This window comes from Coregonus clupeaformis, chromosome 25, assembly GCF_020615455.1.
Source record: "Coregonus clupeaformis isolate EN_2021a chromosome 25, ASM2061545v1, whole genome shotgun sequence".
In the NCBI taxonomy this organism is placed as follows: domain Eukaryota; kingdom Metazoa; phylum Chordata; class Actinopteri; order Salmoniformes; family Salmonidae; genus Coregonus; species Coregonus clupeaformis.
Genome location: NC_059216.1, coordinates 26,705,727 through 26,729,539, shown reverse-complemented (window position 1 = coordinate 26,729,539; position 23,813 = coordinate 26,705,727). Strand labels below are relative to the sequence as shown.

Below are 23,813 nucleotides of genomic sequence, written 5' to 3'. Positions count from 1 at the left end.
GTTTCTCTAATGACTGCCTCGCCTGGTTCACCAACTACTTCTCAGATAGAGTTCAGTGTGTCAAATCGGAGGGCCTGTTGTCTGGACCTCTGGCTGTCTCTATGGGGGTGCCACAGGGTTCAATTCTCGGGTCGACTCTATTCTCTGTGTATATCAATGATGTCGCTCTTGATGCTGGTGACGCTCAGATCCACCTCTATGCGGACGACACCATTTTGTATACATCTGGCCCTTCATTAGACACTGTGTTAACAAACCTCCAAACGAGCTTCAACGCTATACAACACTCCTTCCGTAGCCTCCAACTGCTCTTAAACACTAGTAAAACTAAATGCATGCTCTTCAACCGAACGCTGCTTGCACCCGCCCACCCGACTAGAATCACTACTCTCGGCGGGTCTGACCTAGAGTATGTGGACAACTACAAATACCTAGGTGTCTGGTTAGACTGTAAATTTCCTTCCAGACATTAAGCATCTCCAATCAAAAGTTAGATCTAGAATCGGCTTCCTATTTCGCAACAAAGCCTCCTTCACTCATGCTGCCAAACATGCCCTCGTAAAACTGACTATCCTACCGATCCTTGACTTCAGCGATGTCGTTTACAAAATAGCCTCCAACACTCTACTCAGCAAATTGGATGTAGTCTATCACAGTGCCATCCGTTTTGTCACCAAAGCCCCATATACTACCCACCATTGTGACCTGTACGCTCTTGTTGGCTGGCCCTCACTACATATTTGTCGCCAAACCCACTGGCTCCAGGTCATCTATAAATCACTGCTAGGCAAATCCCCATCTTACCTTAGCTGACTGGTCACCATAGCAACACCCACCCGTAGTCTGTGCTCCAGAAGGTATATCTCACTGGTCATCCCCAAAGCCAACACCTCCTTTGGCCGCCATTCCTTCCAGTTCTCTGCTGCGAATGACTGGAACGAACTGCAAAAATCTCTGAAGCTGGAGACTCTTATCTCCCTCACTAACTTTAAGCGTCAGTTGTCAGAGCAGCTTACCGATCACTGCACCTGTACACAGCCATTCTGAAATTAGCCCACCCAACTACCTCATACCCATATTGATATTTATTTTGCTAATTTGCACCCCAGTATCTCTATTTGCACATCATCTTTTGCACATCTATCATTCCAGTTTTAATTACAAAATTGTAACTATTTTTGCACTATGGCCTATTTATTTATTTCCTTACCTCCATAACTTACTACATTCACACACACTGTATATATATTTTCTGTTGTATTTTTTACTTTATGTTTTGTTTACCCCATATGTAACTCTGTGTTGTTGTTTTTATCGCACTGCTTTGCTTTATCTTGGCCAGGTCACAGTTGTAAATGAGAACTTACCTTGTTAAATAAAGGTGAAATAAAAAAATACAAAATACAAAATAGTGCACTACTTTTGACCAGAGCCCTGTGGTCACTGTACGGAATAGGGTGCCCTTAAGGACGGCACCATTGAGTCAGGCAGTAACTGGTGGAGGGAAACTCACTGACCATTCGACCATGCTACTGGACTGGTATGTATTCATCTCAGCAGGTAATAAGAAGAGCCAATTGGAAATAACGATTCCTTCTGTACAGATCAGCAGATATTGCTGGGAGAAATAATCTGTGAGATTGGATTATTTTTGTAAACACAGACTGGAGGATCTATAACGATAGGGCTATTAGTGACATCTTCTATTTCTCATTATCTTGGACTATCATGTTTATCTGTCCCTCGGGGCTCAAGGGCATGAAAACACTCTGCAGTCAGTCTTCTAGTCTGCCGTGGTGTTATGAGGTCTCCACACACGCACACACACACACACCGTAGCCTTGTTATGAGCATCACTCATAACAAGGCTACATGAGAGCTGAGATGAACAAAAAAAATCACCTTAGTAAACATCCCTGTCATTCATTGACTTCAAGCTTCCACATGACTGTTGCTGTAGTGTAAGGTAATCTCTTAACATATTTCTTAACACATGATTGTTGCTGTAGTGTAAGGTCATCTCTTAACATATTTCTTAACACATGATTGTTGCTGTAGTGTAAGGTCATCTCTTAACATATTTGAGCATACACATATCTGTGTGTGCAACAAGTTCTCACAGTCTCACTGAAGAATCTGACATGTCTGTCAGGCATCACTCAAGCTCTGCCACCTTTCACCGCAGGTGTGGAAGTGCGATAATGGCGGATGTGGTGGATTGAGACGCATCCAATGCAAAAACACAGATAGCTTAAATTGAAGGATTTTGATTGGAATTTCTTTATTATGTTACTTAGATTGACGCACTGGTGTGTCAATCGACTCTAGGGGGTTATGGTTTGGGTTAGGGTTAAAACAAAGCAACTGCACTGTTAAGTTTAGGCATTAATTCTAGCACTAGGATTAAACATACAAACCTCGGCGCCGGAGCTCGCGACTTGATGGTAATAGTGCTCACCATTGCCCGTAGTGGCCGGTTTTGAAGTAATCTTCCGATGTCCTGCTTACCTGGACGGACATCGAATTTCGCAGTGGATCTTGAGCGACCTGGCTGGTGTGTGTGTGTACTGTACGTGGTGTCTGTATGCAGAAGTCTCACTGTTCTGTATTCACACTGCTTCCACCAAGTGGTGCAGATTTGGCAAGGCCACAGCTCCCTGTGTGTGGTGTGTGTGTGTCTGAGAGTGTGGACCATTATGTGACAGTGTTGCTTCCGTCCCTCTCCTCGCCCCTACCTGGGCTTGAACCAGGGACCCTCTGCACACATCGACAACAGTCACCCTCGAAGCACCGTTACCCGTCGCTCCACAAAAGCCGTGGCCCTTGCAGAGCAAGGGAAACAACTACTTCAAGGTCTCAGAGCGAGTGACGTCACCGATTGAAACGCTACTAGTGCGCACCGCTAACTAGCTAGCCATTTCACACCGGTTACAATTACAGAGTGAGAGGGAGAAAACTGCGGGCACATACCAAACAAGACCCCTCACTGGCTCAGCAAGGATTGGACAATATCAAGTGCCCCTAGGCTAGCTTTTTACTGCATCAAGCACAGTAATGTTGACTGGCTGGCGTTGCAGCAGGAGATGTCAATTATGACACGTATTCAACAGAAGTGTGCTTCCAACAGAAGTGCTTCCAACAAAAAGAATATGAAGTTCAAATAAAAACCTTGGGGTTGTTCGGTTTCCAAATATCATGGGCCATTGCTTTTACAGGGCTAGCTGAATATATTTTGTGTTCAGGTAAGTGATGGGAAAAAAAGCATCTTAGGAAGCAGTAATGCCCTTGTCGACTGCTGTCAAACTCAATTTTAGAAAAGAACATCACTAAGAAAGGATTAAGAGTTTAGCAACTAAATGTACAGCCGCTGTCCTCAAAATACATCCTTGAATTGTTTTCATTGTTTTCTGGTACCGTATTTGTCGTCATAACTGCCTCAGTGATAAGGTCTGGTTAGACCAAGAACACAATGAATGACAATTAAATGGACTGAGTAATGGGCCTGCTGATGTACTGACAAACTGCACAATATGCTATTTATCTACTTATATTGTCAATAAAACAAGTGCAGGGATACAGCTGCAAAATGACGTTAAAATGCATAGTTCATCTGTAGCATTAGCAACAAAATCCCTTTAGTAATTCAATATGTACATGATACTGCAGTTGATTTTGAAATAGTTTCTCAAGAGATGAAAGGAAAGGGCTCCCTGTTCTAGAAGGCATGTGACAGGAAATGAAAACATTGTCATACCACAGCTATAAAGAGACAACACATCGACGGGGCCGAAGTGGAGCAGGTCGAGAGCTTCAAGTTCCTCGGTGTCCAAATCACTACCCACTGGGCACAGACGTCAATTCAACGTCTATTCCACGTTGGTTCAACGTAATTTCAATGAAAGGACATGGAAACAACATTGATTCAACCAATGTGTGCCCAATGGGTAAGGACTTAAAATGGTCCACACACACTCATACAGTTGGGACCCCCTCAGGAGGTTGAAAAGATTTGGCATGGGCCCTCAAATCATCAAAAAGTTCTACAGCTGCACCATTGAGAACATTTTGACTGGCTGCATCAGTGCTTGGTATGGCAACTGCACCGTCCTTGATTGCATGGAGCAACAAAGGGTGGTGCGGTCAGTTCAGTACTTCACTGGGGCCGAGCTCCCTGCCATCGAGGACCTCTGTATCAGGCAGTGTGAAAGGAAGGCCCAGAATATTGTTAAAGACTCCAGCCACACAAGCCATAGACTGTTCTCTCTGCTTCCGCATGGTGGGCGGTACCGGAGCACCAAGTCTGACACCAACAGGCTCCTGAACAGCTTCTATCCCCAAGCCATAAGATTGCTAAATAGCTAACAAAATGGCTACACGGACTATCTGCATTGACCCTTTTATGTAATTTTGATTTTTGCACTGACTCTATGCACACTCACAGGATTATACACACTCACTCATACACACTTAAACTGACACTCCAACAGTGTGTTTTTGTTCTACTTTACTTATTTATATTATAAACTGGGTGGTTTGAGTCCTGAATGCTGATTGGCTGGGGGTATGACATTATTTATATTTTTTTACTGTTTTCATTACGTTGGTAACCAGTTTATAATAGCAATTAGGCACCGCGGGGGTTTGTGGTATATGGCCAATATACCACGGCCAATGGCTGTATCCGGGCACTGCATGTTACCTCGTGCTTAAAAACAGCCTTTAGCCGTGGTATATTGGCCATATACCACACCCCCTTAAGTATAATATTTTTACTACTGATATTGATTACTGCATTGTTGGGAAATAGCTTGCAAGAAAGACATTTCACTGTAGCTGTGTACTGGACAATAAAACTTGAAACAACAACATCAGACAAACAAAAAGCACTCTGCTCGGTACTGTAGACCATCTAAGGTAAAGGGTGTACTGGAGCTATGTTACAGAAGTCAGTTGGATAGGAGGAATGCTGTTTTTAAAATAGATCTCCTTAATTGGAGGATGATATTTGTCTCTGTAAAAGGGAAAAAAGCTGCAGAATGCTTGCTCTCAGCTCTAATTGTGGTGCATCAGTATGAGAGCCTGTGTGTGTGTGTGTGTGTGTGTGTGTGTGTGTGTGTGTGTGTGTGTGTGTGTGTCAATAGAGGCTCATCAGTGAGACTAGAGGTTTAATACAGCTTTTCTCAATGACCTTCTCCAGATAAGGAGTCTGACCTTTTACTATTCTAATTTTATTAACGGTTATTATTACTTCCTTTATCAGCTCAATCACAACTCTCCATTCTGTAAAACAACTTCAATAATCTCTCATCTCCCCACTCTGTCTTTCTTTGTCTCTCTCTCCTCTCATTTCCCTCTTTCCCTCTCCCCCTCTCGGTCTTTGAATTTCTCTCTCCATATTTTCCCTTTCCCATGTCTCCTATATAGTGGACAAATTAAAATGATAATGGAATGCATAGTGATACAAAGGAGATCTAAGGTGTTTGTCTTTCTCTCAAGCGGCATATGTTTTATTATGATAATGCTATTTTATTTATAAAAGCAAGTTATTCTCTGTGATAAGAATAACTTAAAAACATGCCTAGCAGGAAATGGCATTATTGGTTACTCAAACGCAGCGGGGTTGTCCCATTTTCACAGTTCATTTATTGGAAATAAATATATTTTAAAATATATATATATATCCTATATAATGTACGATCTACTGTCCTCAAACTCAACTCTGGACCTCGAAGCCAATTCCACTGCATATTGTCGTTGTTCCCCTCTGATCAGGGACTGATTTAGACCTCGGACATCAGGTGGGTGCAATTAATGATCAGGTAGAACAGAAAACTCCAGACCTCGTAGGGTAAGAGTTGAATAGCCCTGATCTACTGTATATTGTGCACTATATAGGGAGTAGGGTGCCATTTGAGACATATCCTAGGTGTACTACAGGACTGGATTTAGTCCTGTATGACCAGGTGAGGTTGTGTGGCTGGCATCTCACTGATCCACCTGTTTGGAGAGAGAGGTGAGAGAGAGAGGTGAGAGAGAGAGGTGAGAGAGAGAGAGAGAGAGAGAGAGAGAGAGAGAGAAGATTGTTTACTGGAGAAACTGACCTCCTATTCGTCACATCAAATTATCCACCAATGAAACACTTCAGTTTTAATTTCTCCTGAGGGATCTCCCTATTCTCCCAACCTAGCCCTCTGAATGTCATATCCCATACAGAATTTCATCAAATGGGGGTTTTATGGATATAAATGTGGGACATAAGGTTACTGTATATGAATGATTAAAGGATATATCAATAGGGAGCTGTCCATAGATAAACACTTTCTAATACTGTAATCTATTATAGATAAAGTCATCTAAAGACTACTGTCATCAGGTGGGACCCAGTGTTGTATCGACCATAATGCATTGCTAGAGTTGTTCCAAGCCATCATTACACTATCCTACTGGAAACATTACATCAACGTTTGGTCTTCCAAGTGGGTTTGAGATAGAGTCAGGGATAGGGTTGCAAAATTCCGGGAACATTCAATAAATTCCCTGGTTTTCCAGAAATCCTGGTTGGAGGATTCCGGATTTCCTGCTTATTCCCTCCCTATTCCAGGAATCCTCCAACTGGGATTTTGGGAAAACCATGGAATTTATTGAAAGTTCCCGGAATATCATATCAGCATTATGTTATGTATGATGTCTACCATAAACAGAATATTATAACCCTGTAGCTAGTAGGCTACATTTGATGAGTTTAAACTGTTTCACATTTGTGTGTTTTCATCAGAAAATATTACTTATGGGTACCTTCATTTGTGTGTAAAATATGACTGTTCTCAAATATTTCATTCATAGATTTTAGATGTGAATTTAAAATCTATGAACTATATATCAATTTTTTAGCTGGAATGGAACGTTCGTATCCTGTATATTTGGCTCTGATATGTGGTTGTCTCACCGAGCTATCTTAAGATGAATGCACTAACTGTAAGCCGCTCTGGATAAGAGCATCTGCTAAATGACTAAAATGCAAAATGTAAATGTTTTACACACAGCTCTCATATTACTATATTTAATATATATACACACACAGTGGGGAAAAAAAGTATTTAGTCAGCCACCAATTGTGCAAGTTCTCCCACTTAAAAAGATGAGAGAGGCCTGTAATTTTCATCATAGGTACACGTCAACTATGACAGACAAATTGAGGAAATAAATTCCAGAAAATCACATTGTAGGATTTTTTATGAATTTATTTGCAAATTATGGTGGAAAATAAGTATTTGGTCAATAACAAAAGTTTCTCAATACTTTGTTATATACCATTTGTTGGCAATGACACAGGTCAAACGTTTTCTGTAAGTCTTCACAAGGTTTTCACACACTGTTGCTGGTATTTTGGCCCATTCCTCCATGCAGATCTCCTCTAGAGCAGTGATGTTTTGGGGCTGTCGCTGGGCAACACGGACTTTCAACCCCCTCCAAAGATTTTCTATGGGGTTGAGATCTGGAGACTGGCTAGGCCACTCCAGGACCTTGAAATGCTTCATATTGTATAAGATTAAATGTAACAGCCATATTCTCATTCTAAGCATGTATATTTTAGCAAACAATGAGTGTAGTAAAACTACTAGACTAGTTGATATCACAGTGTGTATGACACTTGACCATTACACACCTACTCATGCAAAGAGCATCACCTGGATGAAATCAAATTTAGAAAAGTGTCGGCCAAATAAACTATTTGCTTGTTGTCGGAGCCAAGGTTGGCGCGGGTGACTGAATTGATAACTACTTGCTGCTGTCAGATGTGTATACGCCAGTGACTGCTTGCGTTCATTGTTTGCTTGCGGGCTCATTTCTTTGTGACAGGCCCCAACGATGTGCCTTCATTTCAGTCTTAATGAGAGAGTGTACATGCGGAACAGGAAAGCATTAGGGTGCCGCAACCACAACTAATCCAAACAGCCTTCTCTCTGTTGTCGTTCCTTCACTGTAATAACACGAGCGCAGCTGAGGCCAAATTAAACCTGTAATTTTGGGAAATAAAAAAATTATAATTGTGGCGGATGTGTCGGCACGCTACAATGCTCTCTGAGTCTGAGCCCTGCAGACAGTCTAGTTGGTGCTGATGAAGGAATGTCCAGTGAGATTATGCAATATACCCATCCTTGTCATTGACAGTGAGACAATTGGAAGTGTCATGTTTATCATCACCAGTCGAATTACCGGTTTGGCTTGGAGTTCTTGGTTGTACTTTTGACTTTGACTTTGCAATATCCTGGACTTTTTTTGCAGGTGCATTACAACACTGTCGTCTTTACAATATACTGTATCTGGCCTACACACAATACCCCATAATGTCAAAGCGGAATTATGTTTTTAGAAAATTTTAATGTTTTATTAAAAATGGAAATCTGAAATGTCTCAAAAGTATTCAACTCCTTTGTTATGGCAAGCCCAAAATAAGTTCAAGAGTAAAAATGTGCTTAATAAGTCACAAAATAAGTTGCTTGGAATCACTCTGTGTGCAATAATAGTGTTTAACATGATTTTTGAATGACTACCTCATATCTGTACCTCACACATACAATTATCTGTAAGGTCCCTCAGTCGAGCAGTGAATTTCAAACACAGATTTAACCACAAAGACCAGGGAGTGGCACCTATTGGTAGATTGGTAAAAACTAAAAAAAGCAAACATTGAATATCCCTTTGAGTAGGGTGAAGTTATTAATTGCACTTGATATTGATACACCCAGTCACTACAAAGATACAGACACCCTTCCTTAGTTGCCGGAGTGGAAGGAAACCGCTCAGGGATTTTCAAATCAAATCACATGCGCTTAATACAACAGGTGTAGACCTTACAGTGAAATGCTTACTTACACGCCCTTAACCAACAATGCAGTTTTAAGAAAATAGAGTTAAGAAAATATTTACTAAATAAACTAAAGTAAAAAAATAACAAAGTAACACAATAAAATAACAATGAGGCTATATACAGGGAGTACCGGTACCGAGTCAATGTGTGGGGTACAGGTTAGTCGAGGTAATTTGTATATGTAGGTAGGGGTAAAGTGACTATGCATAGATAATAAACAGCGAGTAGCAGCAGTGTAAAAACTATAGTGCCCTGTTTGCAATAAGGCACTATAGTAATATTGCGAAAAATGTGGCAAAGAAATTAACTTTATGTCCTGAATACAAAGCGTTATGTTTGGGGCAAATCCAACACAACACATCACTGAGTACCACTCTTCATATTTCCAAGCATGGTGGTGGCTACATCATGTTTTGGATATGCTTGTCATCGGGAAGGACTAGGGAGTTTTTAGGATAAAAAGAAACGGAATAGAGCTAAGCACAGGCAAAATCCTAGAGCAAAACCTGGTTCGGTCTGCTTTTCAACAGACACTGGGAGACAAATTCACCTTTCAGCAGGACAATAACCTAAAACACAAGGCCAAAAATACACTGGAGTTGCTTACCAAGACGACATTGAATGTTCCTGAGTGGCCTAGTTACAGTTTTGACTTAAATCGGCTTAAAGATCTATGGCAAGACTTAAAAATGGCTGTCCAGCAATGATCAACAACCAACTTGACAGAGCTTAAATAAAAAATAAAAAGATATTGTACAATCCAGGTGTGCAAAGCTCTTAGAGACTTACCCAGAAAGACTCACAGCTGTAATCGCTGCCAAAGGTGATTCTAACATGTATTAACTCAGGGTTGTAAATACTTATGTAAATTTCATTTTCAATAAATTAGCAAGAATTTCTGAAAAACATGTTTTCACTATGTCATTATGGGTTATTGTGTGTAGACGGTTGAGACAACATTTTTCAACCATTTTGAATTCAGGCTGTAACACAACAAAATGTGGAGTAAGTCAAGGGGTATGAACAAAGTTCTTGTGAACAAAAATAAAAGTATATTTTGAAAAACATTTCAAGTGACTTTTTAGAATAGGATACAGACAAATATTAACTTGCAAATGGGCAAATGTACATGTCTAAGGGGGGCCTTGCAGAGGGGCACTTACTCTGGTACAGTCCAATCCGTCTTAGGGCCATGGCCATTAATACCGTACTGAATACCAGTGTGACTGTTAATGTGGATATATTCAATTGAACAATCACTTTGTACTCTTTCTCTGATGTTGTATGATTCATTTCCTAGTATTTTTCTCACTTCCCCTATGTCAGGTTGTTACTACTGCTGCTCTACATACTGTATGGTTTGAAACTTAATGGAATATTTTCAATGTATAATACAAAATTATCAAAAATAAAATATAATGGCTGCCTCTCTCCTGCATGAAATTAACACATGCAATACACCCTCTAGACTTAAGCTGCTATCATTTAATCAGAGATCATATACAGTATGATAATTCAGAATGATTCACACTATGACAGATCATTAGTCTGTGAACTCTATGAACTTGGAGAGGCACTTCTCACTATCTTACTTGTTCGTGGCCTTTCTCCCTCTCTGCCTGTCCGTCTGTCCATGGGTATCGTCATGGCTGCCTCTCTCCTGCATGAAGTTAACACATTCAATACACCCTCTAGACCAGGGATGGGCAACTTTGAGTATACAAAACAGGAACACCTTCCTAATATTGAGTTGCCCCTTTTGCCCTCAGAACAGCCTCAATTCATCGGGGCATAGACTCTACAAGGAGTCGAAAGCATTCCACAGGGATGCTGGTGTTCAATGCTTCCCACAGTTGTGTTAAGTTGGCTGGATGTCCTTTGGGCAGTGGACCATCCTTGATATACACGGCAAACTGTTGAGCGTGAAAAACCCAGCAGCGTTGCAGTTCTTGACACACTCAAACCAGTGCACCTGGCACCTACTACCACACACCAATCAAAGGCACTTAAATATTTTGTCTTGCCCACTCACCCTCTGAATGGCACCAATACACAATCCATGTCTCAATTGTCTCAAGGCTTTAAAATCCTTCTTTAACCTGTCTTCTCCCCTTCATCTACACTGATTTGAAGTGGATTTAACAAGTAAAATCAATTCACCTGGATTCACCTGGTCAATCTATGTCATGGAAAGAGCAGGTGTTCATGTTAATGTTTTGTACACTCAGTGTATATACAGTTAAAGTGATTTCCTTTCAATTGTCACACACAGCGGAAACTCCAGGAATTATCAACACACTATTAAACATGTCATTGAACAGAACACAATATGAGAATGTAGCTAGGTTTCCATCCAATTGGCGACAGGTTTTCATGTGTATATTCAAAATATGTGAATTCTCCCACCAGTGGTGTGATTCCACCAAACAGACTTGTTGCAGATAGAAATCAGTGCGTGATGACATAAAAATGTAATTTTTCGCTTAAATTTTCATGTACCGAATAAAATATAAAGTTCAATGTGTTTCCATCGCATTTTCAACTCTACCGTTTTGTCACAAAAACTGTTGCGTTAAATAGCAAGTGTGCCTACTCTGGTCTTGGCACGTATGCTCTTGTCATCGGCTCGCAGATACAGTCCGGATAGGCTGTGCGGGTAGGCTAGTGTAGTTGAAAATAGAGAGAGTGAATAAATGTGAACGATGATGAAGGCCAGTGATGAAGACGCGTCTAGCGCCTTGCTGGCGCCAGGGGCCAGCGTGATGACACAATCACGATTTATGGCATTGTTTGGATGGCCTACCATCTGTGGGCTATCACAGAGGTCAAACACCTTATCTGTGGTAATCTCAAGGAGGAGACATTCCCACAGAAGTCCTAGGGTCACTGAAGCCAGGAGAGGTGTGAAGACTGATGAAACTTGAATCGACTAAATTAATGTTACTTGGTGAATTAAATTGTCATGTTTGGATTGTTTCAAGAGTTCATAAAGAGCTATGCATTTTTATATGTTTCATTGTACTGTAAGTGGTATGGATTTATTGTTACAGAGAAACTGTGTTATTCTGTTCGTCGGACGGCGGATAGTTCAAAGAGGAGCGACACAGGGGTGTGCCCGTATAATTTAGATAAGAGTTGTGATGATTAGATCCAAGTATTTGTGTGTTGTTTTCATGCCTTTGTTTTAACTTTTTGGGCCATGCAAAGTGATGTTAATTAGACGATAGGAGATACTGGGAGTTGGCGCTCTTGGAAGAATAAAAGCTGGGCTTAAATTTCATTGGTAAACCGATCTCCTGATGTACATTTGTAAGTCATAGTGGTGAGTTTCTATGCTGTTAAGACTTAGGATATTTTGTATTCTTTATATCGTGAACATTTCTAGTATGTACCATTTCCTAATTGCATTCTTATTGCGTAACTGTAATAAATCGGATTACTTTTAAATGGATACAGTAGTCCTCACATTTCTGAGTAATATTCCTTGAATTATTAATTGGTGAAATGTCTAATGGTAAATGTTATTCACAATACACATAGCATATGTGACTCTTTCAGGAAACTAGGCGTATGTCGCATGTCACTACCTCACAGGAGAGACATTTGAACAAACATTTATTTTCTATCAAAATGCGTTTTTTGGCAGAAATGCCTTCTGGAACATGTGAACTTTCATCTGCCTTAATAACAAACTTGTATTCCATCCATAAATAGAAATACAATTGTTAAATTACGAGCCGGAGAGACTTCCGGTCGGGCGATGTAAGAAGACGTGTTTGAGAGAGGTCCCCAATTAAACTTTAATTTTAACGTTTTTTACACGCCACTATTCGTTTTTATGTGGATGTATCAGTTGGTCATATTCTTTTAATCACTTTTCATGGTACCATGAGCAAAACCAACCCGAAGAGAATTGCTACGACTAACACATCGTCGAAGGGCGAACCAACTACTCAAACACCGAAAATGTCTGCCGCGGCCAGCCCTGCTGCAGAGTCGGAGGCCTTGTCTATGACCACGCTTGTAGCTGAGCTAGCTAAACAAAGAAGTAGCCTAAAAGAGGATATGGCTTCTCTCATCAGCACTTCACTGTCACCTCTCCAAACTTCCATTGATGCCTTTTGAGAAACAGTCAACACGTTTGGGCGAAGCCTTACTACACTAGAAGGTTTCTCCACTGACAACACCGAGCGGATTGCCGAGCTAGAGGCAGCTGTCTCTCATATGAAAACGGCCAACACAGCTCTACTTTCCAAGGTAGATTAGTTGGAGAATTATACCAGAAGGGAAAACATCCGGATCATTGGCGTCATGGAGGGAATTGAGACTGGAGTCAACCCTGTGAAATTTGTCTCCGACATGCTGGTGGAAGTGATGGGTAACGGTGTCTTTGACAAGCCGGAATGCGACCGAGCGCACAGATCCCTCGACCCCAAACCCAACTGAAGGGAGTGGCCTAGGGCAATCATAGCCCGCTTTCATCATTACCAAGACAAGGAACGTGCAATTCACTGGACGAGGGAGCATCTACCAAAATTCCGTGGCCAAGATATACGATTCTACCTGGACCTGAGAGCCAATCTCGTGAATAAAAGAGCTGAATTCAAGGACATCAAAACCTGTCTCTACAAGAAGGGGATAACGTTTCAGCTCCTACACCCTGCCAGTCTTCGTGTCTTTTACGAGGGAGAGACACACATTTTTGACAAACTGGCAGAGGCTAAAGCATTCTATGTCCGGTGCATAGAGTAAAGTTGATAGAGGAAGCGGCCTGGCTGGCTAGCCATGGCAGGAGGAATATGTGAATTTAGCTAAGCACTTCCCCACCATTTCTAGCAGCTAGGTAGCTGAGATATAGCTTGACATATGGACAACTACCTAGCTAGCTACATCTAGAATCGACTGAACGAAGACCTGTATCCATGTAAGTAACATTGGCTGGCTGACTAGCTTAGCTGGCACTAGTAACACGTTAAATATCCAACATGGGTTTGTTATGTTTTTGTTTGAACTAAGTAGGCATTAGCTAGTCATTTAACGTTACCTCTCTAAAGACTATTTACTAATGCTACAATCTCAGGGTTTGACTCTGGTTAATTTCTTGTTTGCATTTGCTTTCATGTGACTGTAATGCCTTTGTCTGATTGAGTGGGTGTTTGGATATATTTAGCTTTCGCCTCTACCGAGATTCACTGACGTTGGAATATTTTGGCCTTCGTGTTTGTGGGTTGCGTTCCCTGCTGTAGTCTTTGTGGTTGCGCTGCGCATGAGTATCATATTTTACTCCCTGTGGTTGTGGACACAATTGCGCGGTGCGGCTGCGGAAGCGTGGCGTGAAGTGCGCCCCTAACACAACCCATGGGCCAAAGTCTTGACCAACAGAAGCATTTTATTTGGCTATTTGCGGTTGTTAAAGCCAATGGAGGATGTAACTGATCAACTATTGAGTGACACTGTTAATATTTGAGTTTAAACTAAATAATTCTGTTAATAATTGGGAGCCCTCACATTCAACTTCAACAGTATTTTGCCTAACTATTTGGTACATGCTTTTTCTTTTGTCACAAGATATGATTGGTGGTCTTATACAGGCTTTTCATCTCTATTCCAGTCTTAATTTAGTAATCTCAACTTTTAATGACTGACAATTCAGATATTGGGGTGGGAGTTCGGGGGTCAGCTATTAGGTTTACAAGCTGGAACGTCAAGGTAATGAATGGCCTGGTTAAACGGGCTAGAGTTTTTGCTAATCTTAAGAATTAAAAAACCGATATAGCATTCTTACAAGAAACACATCTGTGTACAGCAGATCATGGTAGACTCTGTAAAGCTTGGGTAGGACAAATATTCCATTCAAAATTCAATGCTACGGCAAGGGGAACAGAATACATTCATAAGAAAGTACAATTTACGGCTGCTGACAGAATCTCGGATCCACAGGGGCGTTTTGTTATGGTATCTGGTTCGCTCTTTCACACCTCTGTTTGCTTGTACAGTTGAAGTCGGATGGTTACATACACTTAGATTGGAGTCATTAAAACTCGTTTTTCAAACACTGCACAAATTTCTTGTTAACAAACTATGGTTTTGTCAAATCGGTTATTTTGTGCATGACACAAGTAATTTTTCCAACAATTGTTTACAGACAGATTATTTCACTTATAATTCACTGTATCACAATTGTGGGTCAGAAGTTTACATACACTAAGTTGACGGTGCCTTTAAGCAGCTTGGAAAGGTCCAGAAAATGATGTCATGGCTTTAGGAGCTTCTGATAGGCTAATTGACATCATTTGAGTCAATTGGTGGTGTACCTTTGGATGTATTTCAAGGCCTACCTTCAAACTCAGTGCCTCTTCGCTTGACATCATGGGAAAATCAAAAGAAATCAGCCAAGACCTCAGAATTTTTTTTTTAGACCTCCACAAGTCTGGTTCATCCAATTTCCAAATGCCTAAAGGTACCACGTTCATCTGTACAAACAATAGTACGCAAGTATAAACACCATGGGACCACACAGCCGTCATACCGCTCAGGTAGGAGACGCATTCTGTCTCCTAGTGATGAACGTACTTTGCTGCGAAAAGTGCAAATCAATCCCAGAACAACAGCAAAGGACCTTGTGAAGATTGTGGAGGAAACAGGTACAAAAGTATCTACAGTGGGGAGAACAAGTATTTGATACACTGCCGATTTTGCAGGTTTTCCTACTTACAAAGCATGTAGAGGTCTGTCATTTTTATCATAGGTACACTTCAACTGTGAGTGACAGAATCTAAAACAAAAATCCAGAAAATCACATTGTATGATTTTTAAATAATTAATTTGCATTTTATTGCATGACATAAGTATTTGATCACCTACCAACCAGTAAGAATTCCGGCTCTCACAGACCTGTTAGTTTTTCTTTAAGAAGCCCTCCTGTTCTCCACTCATTACCTGTATTAACTGCACCTGTTGAACTCGTTACCTGTATAAAAGACATCTGTCCACACACTCAATCAAACAGACTCCAACCTCTCCATAATGGCCAAGACCAGAGAGCTGTGTAAGGACATCAGGGATAAAATTGTAGACCTGCACAAGGCTGGGATGGGCTACAGGACAATAGGCAAGCAGCTTGGTGAGAAGGCAACAACTGTTGGCGCAATTATTAGAAAATGGAAGAAGTTCAAGATGACGGTCAATCACCCTCAGTCTGGGGCTCCATGCAAGATCATGAGGAAGGTGAGGGATCAGCCCAGAACTACACGGCAGGACCTGGTCAATGACCTGAAGAGAGCTGGGACCACAGTCTCAAAGAAAACCATTAGTAACACACTACGCCGTCATGGATTAAAATCCTGCAGCGCACGCAAGGTCCCCCTGCTCAAGCCAGCGCATGTCCAGGCCTGTCTGAAGTTTGCCAATGACCATCTGGATGATCCAGAGGAGGAATGGGAGAAGGTCATGTGGTCTGATGAGACAAAAATAGAGCTTTTTGGTCTAAACTCCACTCGCCGTGTTTGGAGGAAGAAGAAGGATGAGTACAACCCCAAGAACACCATCCCAACCGTGAAGCATGGAGGTGGAAACATCATTCTTTGGGGATGCTTTTCTGCAAAGGGGACAGGACGACTGCACCGTATTGAGGGGAGGATGGATGGGGCCATGTATCGCGAGATCTTGGCCAACAACCTCCTTCCGTCAGTAAGAGCATTGAAGATGGGTCGTGGCTGGGTTTTCCAGCATGAAAATGACCCGAAACACACAGCCAGGGCAACTAAGGAGTGGCTCCGTAAGAAGCATCTCAAGGTCCTGGAGTGGCCTAGCCAGTCTCCAGACCTGAACCCAATAGAAAATCTTTGGAGGGAGCTGAAAGTCCGTATTGCCCAGCGACAGCCCCGAAACCTGAAGGATCTGGAGAAGGTCTGTATGGAGGAGTGGGCCAAAATCTGTGCTGCAGTGTGTGCAAACCTGGTCAAGACCTACAGGAAACATATGACCTCTGTAATCAAGCAAGGAAGAAGCCACTGCTCCAAAACAGCCATAAAAAAGCCAGACCACGGTTTACAACTGCACATGGGGACAAAGATCGTACTTTTTGGACAAATGTCCTCTGGTCTGATGAAACAAAAATAGAACTGTTTGGCCATAATGACCATCGTTATGTTTGGATGAAAAAGGGGGTTGCTTGCAAGCCGAAGAACACCATCCCAACCGTGAGGCACGGGGGTGGCAGCATCATGCTGTGGGGGTGCTTTGCTGCAGGAGGGACTGGTGCACTTCACAAAATAGATGGCATCATGAGGAAGGAAAATTATGTGGATATATTGAAGCAACATCTCAAGACATCAGTCAGGAAGTTAAAGCTTGGTCGCAAATGGGTCTTCCAAATGGACAATGACCCCAAGCATACTTCCATAGTTGTGGAAAAATGGCTTAAGGACAACAAAGTCAAGGTATTGGAGTGGCCATCACAAATCCCTGACCTCAATCCTATAGAAAATGTGTGGGCAGAACTGAAAAGGCGTGTGCGAGCAAGGAGGCCTACAAACCTGACTCAGTTACACCAGCTCTGTCAGAAGGAATGGGCCAAAATTCACCCAACTTAGTGTGGGAAGCTTGTGGAAGGCTACCCGAAACGTTTGACCCAAGTTAAACAATTTAAAGGCAATGCTACCAAATACTAATTGAGTGTATGTAAACTTCTGACCCACTGGGAATGTGATGAAAAGAAATAAAAGCTGAAATAAATAATTAATTATCTCTAGTATTATTCTGACATTTCACATTCTTAAAATAAAGTGGTGATCCTAACTGACCTAAGAAAGGGAATTTTTACTAGGATTAAATGTCATTTGGCTAAGGTGTATGTAAACTTCCGACTTCAACTGTAAATGTTTATGCTCCCAATTGGGATGATGTTGATTTAATTAACAAACGTATTTATTTGCTGCCCAATCTCAACTCACACCATTTAATTTTTGGAGGCGACTTGAATTGTGTGATCCACCCATTCTAGGACCGTTCAAACCCTAGATCATTATCTCCCTAAAAAATGTCCAGTGCTTTGTCTGCATTTATGAGCCAGGCAGGATGTGTAGATCCATGGAGATTCCTTTTTCCCAGTAACAAAGAATTTTCTTTTTCACATGTGCACAATTCCTATTCTAGAATAGACTACTTTTTCGTAGATAAAGCCCTTTTCTCCTCTGTTAAGAAAGTAGAATTCTCTGCCATTGTTATTGGTGACCATGCTCCTCTGTCGCTCAACCTCTCATTTTAATTGAACTATACAGATCACCCTCCATGGAGACTTAACTCATCTTTACTTTCAAACAATTCATTCTGCACCATTCTATCGAATAGAATGTATGTCTTTATTGAGACAAATAAAACAGATTCGATCTCTCCATCTACACTTTGGGAAACACTTAAAAGTTGTTCTTAGAGGCTAAATAATTTCCTATTCCTCTCTTCTCAATAAACAACGGACATTTAAACAACAGCTGATCGACGCAATTCTGGAATTAGACCAACAATACTCCGCCTCTCCATCACCAGAACTTTACAAAGAAAGGCTGAGTCTTCAAACTTAGTACACTTTACTATCCACAGATAAGGCTGAGCAGAAGCATGCGGTTTTGTTTACGAACATGGAGAAAAGGCTGGTCGACTTCTAGCTCATCAACTCAAGTGCAAATCTGCCTCACAGCTGATACATTAAATTCACAACACCTCGGGTGTCTTAACAGTTAGTCCCACTGAAATCAATACTTCTTTTTTTAAATTGTTTTATTCAGATCTTTACACATCAGAATCACCTGAAGACAATTCAATTATGAATGATTTTCTTGACAATTTGGAAACTCATACCATTAGTACAGAGAAGAGTGAGGAAATTGATCAACCTTTGCAGTTAGAGGAGATTATTAATTCAATTACAGCAATGCAAAGTGGGAAATCGAATCGAATTCTACAATAAGTTTTCTGCCAAACTGGCCCCCCTCCTGCTTGAAATGTTTGAAAACGCCCTGTACCAGGGTGTTTTACCCCAAACCCTGACAGAGGTGTCGATCACACTTTTGTGAAAACCCGGCAAAGATGCACCTGAGTGAGGCTCATATAGACCGATCTCACTTTTAAATGCAGATGTAAAAATATTAGCGAAATTGCTTGCCTGTTGAATAGAATCCACTATGGCAGACATCATATCAACGGATCAGACAGAGTTATTAAGGGTCGCCAATCCTTTTCTAACTTTCAAAATCTGCTTAATGTCATACACTCTCCTGCATCTTCGGACGTTCCTGAAGTAATTATCTCTTTAGATGCGGAGAAGGCATTTCACAGGGTAGAATGGGAATATTTATTCTCTGTACTTGGAAAATGTGGCTTTGGTGCAAACTTCATTTCCTGGGTCCGACTGTTGTACTCATCACCCAAGGCATCAGTACTTACATACAAACTTCGTTCACAGTATTTCCCATTATCAAGGGCCACACGCCCTCTGTTATTTGCCCTGGCTATAGAACCCCTATCTATTATGCTAAAGACAACACCCTCAATACATGGTATCTACAGATGGGGACTGGAAAACAAAGTTTCCTTGTATGCAGATTACTTGCTTTTATCTATCTCAGACCCTGAAGCGTGTATCCCTGAGGTAGTGGACCTACTGCGTAGGTTTGGTGTGTTTTCGGGTTATAAATTGAATTTCTCAATAAGTGAATGTTTTCCTATTAATTAATTAGCATTACAAATTCCATGGGATACTATTCCATTTCGTACGTCCAAGTCTGGCTTTAAATATTTAGGGATCAATATCACCCGTACATTGTCTTCCCTCCATGATGAGAACTTTATTCCCCTGAGCAAACTTAAACTGGACTTTCAGAGATGGAGTATTTTCCATTTTACTTTAACTAGTAAAGTGAATTGTATCAAGATGAATGTATTGCCCAGATTTCTGTATTTGTTCCAATGTCTCTCTTTTTTTACCAAATCATTTTTTCACTTTAGTGGATAAAATAATATCTTTTTTTTATGGGGCGGTGGGAATCCAAGATTACGTAAAGCATTCCTCCAGAGGACTAGCCCTTCCTAACTTTATGTATTATTACATGGCAGCGAATATACAAAAGATTGTTTACTGGCTTCGCACCCCAGAAACTGACTGGTGTCAATCAGAAGCCAACTCCTGTTTCTCTTCCTCTTTGTCAGCTTTAGTCACCTCCAATCTCCCTCTTTCAGCTTTGCACTACACATCCAATCAAATTGTTGTCAATACTCTTAAAATTTGGATTTATTTCCGTCAACATTTTAATTCTGGGATTTGTCTATTCAAGGTCCTATGTGTAATAATCACCTCTTCCTTCCAGGCAAACTGGATTCAGCTTTCAGGCTGTGGCAGAGGAATGGCCTTACTAAGTTTAATGACCTTTATATTGATGGCACCTTTGCCAATTTCGAAGACCTCGCTATCAAATTTAATCTACCCCATTCAAGTTTATTTAGCCATTTCCAAATCCACCAGTTTATTCGCACTCAAAGCCCAACCTTTCCAATTCTATCACCCGGATTGGGTCTGGATGCCCTTTTTAAAACACCTTTTCAACTAAAGGGACTCATATCCAGTATCTTTGAGACCCTTGATAACCCGTCACTCAATAAAATCAGATCTGAGTGGGAAAAGGAACTTGGTGGAGAGATCTCTGATGAAGTCTGGAATAGTGCCTTACTGAGGAAACTCCTCGTGCCTTATACAGTTTAAGGTACTTCACCGATTGTCCAAATTCTACCCAAATATTGATGTGACAGGTGTAAAAGCTCCTTGGTGGACTTGACCCACATGTTCTGGTCCCCGTCTGGCAGATTATTGGTCCACTATATTTAAAACCCTTTCAGAAGCATTTGATATAAAGTTGCAGATTAGTGCAGAAATTGCTATTTTTGGACTACCAAACAACAATCCTTCTCTGACCAATAGACAGCTGGATGCCATTGCCTTTGCCTCCCTGTTAGCCCGCAGAAGGATTTTATTGGATTAGAAATCTAGCAATCTTCCCTTAGCCTCTCTTTGGCTCAAAGATCTGATGCTGTTCCTAAAATTAGAAGAATAAAATATATACCACTCCCGGGTCAACCAACTCATTTTATTCCACCTGGGACCTGCTGATATCCTATTTTGAACAGCTCCAAACACTTCCTCCAGATTAGTACTCTTGGCCCCACCCCCACCCATTGAGATTACTGCTATATAGGTCTATAAAATCACCTAATCACCTGAAATTGTTAGGCTATTACATTTTTACTTGTATTGAAGTAACATTGTTGTATACTTTTGTTTGTAACTCAATGACTTTCCCTTTCTTTTTAAATGTGTTTGGAGCCATTTTGGGGGGTGGGGGGGATGAGAGGAGGGAGGTCGAAGGGGGACAAAAAGGGGAAATGTTTTCTTTCATTCATTGTGAATAAAAATATATTATTATTATTATATATATATATATATATAAATAAAAATTAAGAGCCTAGTTGGTTTAGCCACGGAAAAAGACAGGAATTTTCCCGCTAGCCATGATTGGCTGAGATAATAGATAGGCTGGACATGCCGGGAGATGAGTTTGGATTGGTCTGCCATGTGGCATGCTTCTGTCTATAACGTGAGCTGTTCAGTATGTGTTGACAGTCCTTTCTACCACGCCGTTTTTGAAAGATATAACGTTAGCCATCGAGAACTACAAAAGTTTTGCTACTTTTCTCAACAACATTGATGCCCTGAATTTAGCAGGCGCTATCGACAGATCAGTTGGAAAAAGTGATTGGCTACTTTCTGCACATGCCACGGTGAGTGTGAACCGGAGTGACTTGACACAACGCTGGCCAAACAAGATGTACATTTGAAGTCTGAAGTTTACATACACCTTAGCCAAATACATTTAAACTCAGTTTTTTATTCCTAGTAAAAATTCCCTGTCTTAGGTCAGTTAGGATCACCACTTTATTTTAAGAATGTGAAATGTCAGAATAATAGTAGAGAGAATGATTTATTTCAGATTTGATTTATTTAATCACATTCCCAGTGGGTCAGAAGTTTACATACACTCAATTAGTATTTGGTAGCATTGCCATTAAATTGTTTAACTTGGGTCAAATGTTTCGGGTAGCCTTCCACAATAAGTTGGGTGAATTTTGGCCCATTCCTTCTGACAGAGCTGGTGTAACTGACTGAGGTGTGTAGGCCTCCTTGCTCGCACACGCTTTTTCAGTTCTGCCCACAACTTTTCTATAGGATTGAGGTCAGGGATTTGTGATGGCCATTCCAATACCTTGACTTTGTTGTCCTTAAGCCATTTTGCCACAACTTTGGAAGTATGCTTGGGGTCATTGTTGATTTGGTAGACCCATTTGCGACCAAGCTTTAACTTCCTGACTGATGTCTTGAGATGTTGCTTCAATATATCCACATAATTTTCCTTCCTCATGATGCCATCTATTTTGTGAAGTGCACCAGTCCCTCCTGCAGCAAAGCACCCCCACAGCATGATGCTTCCACCCCCATGCTTCACGGTTGGGATGGTGTTCTTCGGCTTGCAAGCAGCCCCCTTTTTCCTCCAAACATAACGATGGTCATTATGGCCAAACAGTTCTATTTTTGTTTCATTATATCAGAGGACATTTCTCCAAAAAGCACGATCTTTGTCCCCATGTGCATTTGCAAACCATAGTTAGGCTTTTCTATGGCGGTTTTGGAGCAGTGGCTTCTTCCTTGCTGAGCGGCCTTTCAGGCACTTTTCGCAGGAAAGTACGTTCATCTCTAGGAGACAGAACGCGTCTCCTTCCTGAGCGGTATGACGGCTGCTTAGTCCCATGGTGTTTATACTATCATACTATTGTTTGTACAGATGAACGTGGTACCTTCAGCCATTTGGAAATTGCTCCCAAGGATGAACCACAACTTGTGGAGGTCTACAGTTTTTTTTCTGAGGTCTTGGCTGATTTCTTTAGATTTTCCCATGATGTCAAGCGAAGAGGCACTGAGTTTGAAGGTAGGCCTTGAAATACATCCACAGGTACACCTCCAATTGACTCAAATGATGTCAATTAGCCTATCAGAAGCTTCTAAAGCCATGACATCATTTTATGGACTTTTCCAAGCTGTTTAAAGGCACAGTCAACTTAGTGAATGTAAACCTCTAACCCACTGGAATTGTGATACAGTGAATTATAAGTGAAATGATCTGTCTGTAAAAAATTGTTGGAAACATTACTTGTGTCATGCACAAAGTAGATGTCCTAACCGACTTGCCAAAACTATAGTTTGTTAACAAGAAATTAGTGGAGTATTTGAAAAACGAGTTTTAATGACTCCAACCTAAGTGTATGTAAACTTCCGACTTCAACTGTAGCTACAAACAAAACAGAGTTCAATGGTTCCAGTCTGCCGTGACGCGTTCATCCATGTAAACGGGTAAGAGTCTAGCTCAGGGGTGTCAAACTCATTTTAGCTCAGGGGCCACATGGAGGAAAATCTATTCCCAAGTGGGCCGGACCGGTAAAATCATGGTATATATAACTTAAAAACAACAACTTCAGATTGTTTTCTTTGTTTTAATACTATCAACATAAAACATAAAGCTGGAGCCTGAGGACAGTGTGTCCAAAATAGTACAAGCACAACATCACTATTAATCATAAAACACCTGAAGTTTATTTGAAAATTCTAAAGAAAAAGAACACACAAACACACAATGCCTCAGTGATTCACATAACTGTTTCACAGATCACAGAACTATAATCAGGGGGTCATTTCTCAGGCAGAAATGTAGATACAAATAATGAAATCCTGTTCCCCAAACAAGTGCAAGAACCACAGAGTCAAGAATAGGTTAAATATACAAATAAAATAAAATCAATTAAAAACAATAGCACATCAACATAAAAACATATAAACATAAAG

General features: G+C 41.0%; 1 protein-coding gene across 2 annotated transcripts in view; it reads right to left on the bottom strand.

Moving 5' to 3' along the window:
* Positions 1–5,843: 5,843 nt before the first annotated feature.
* zgc:174356 (uncharacterized protein LOC100137120 homolog) overlaps positions 5,844–23,813 on the bottom strand; it is a 48,908-nt gene continuing 30,938 nt past the window's right edge. For both annotated transcript variants that reach the window (XM_041847992.1, XM_041847994.1), the window contains one exon: positions 5,844–5,997. In XM_041847992.1, the coding sequence (XP_041703926.1) occupies positions 5,946–5,997 (52 nt within the window). In that variant the 3' untranslated portion in view covers positions 5,844–5,945. The remainder of the gene's footprint in view (positions 5,998–23,813) is intronic.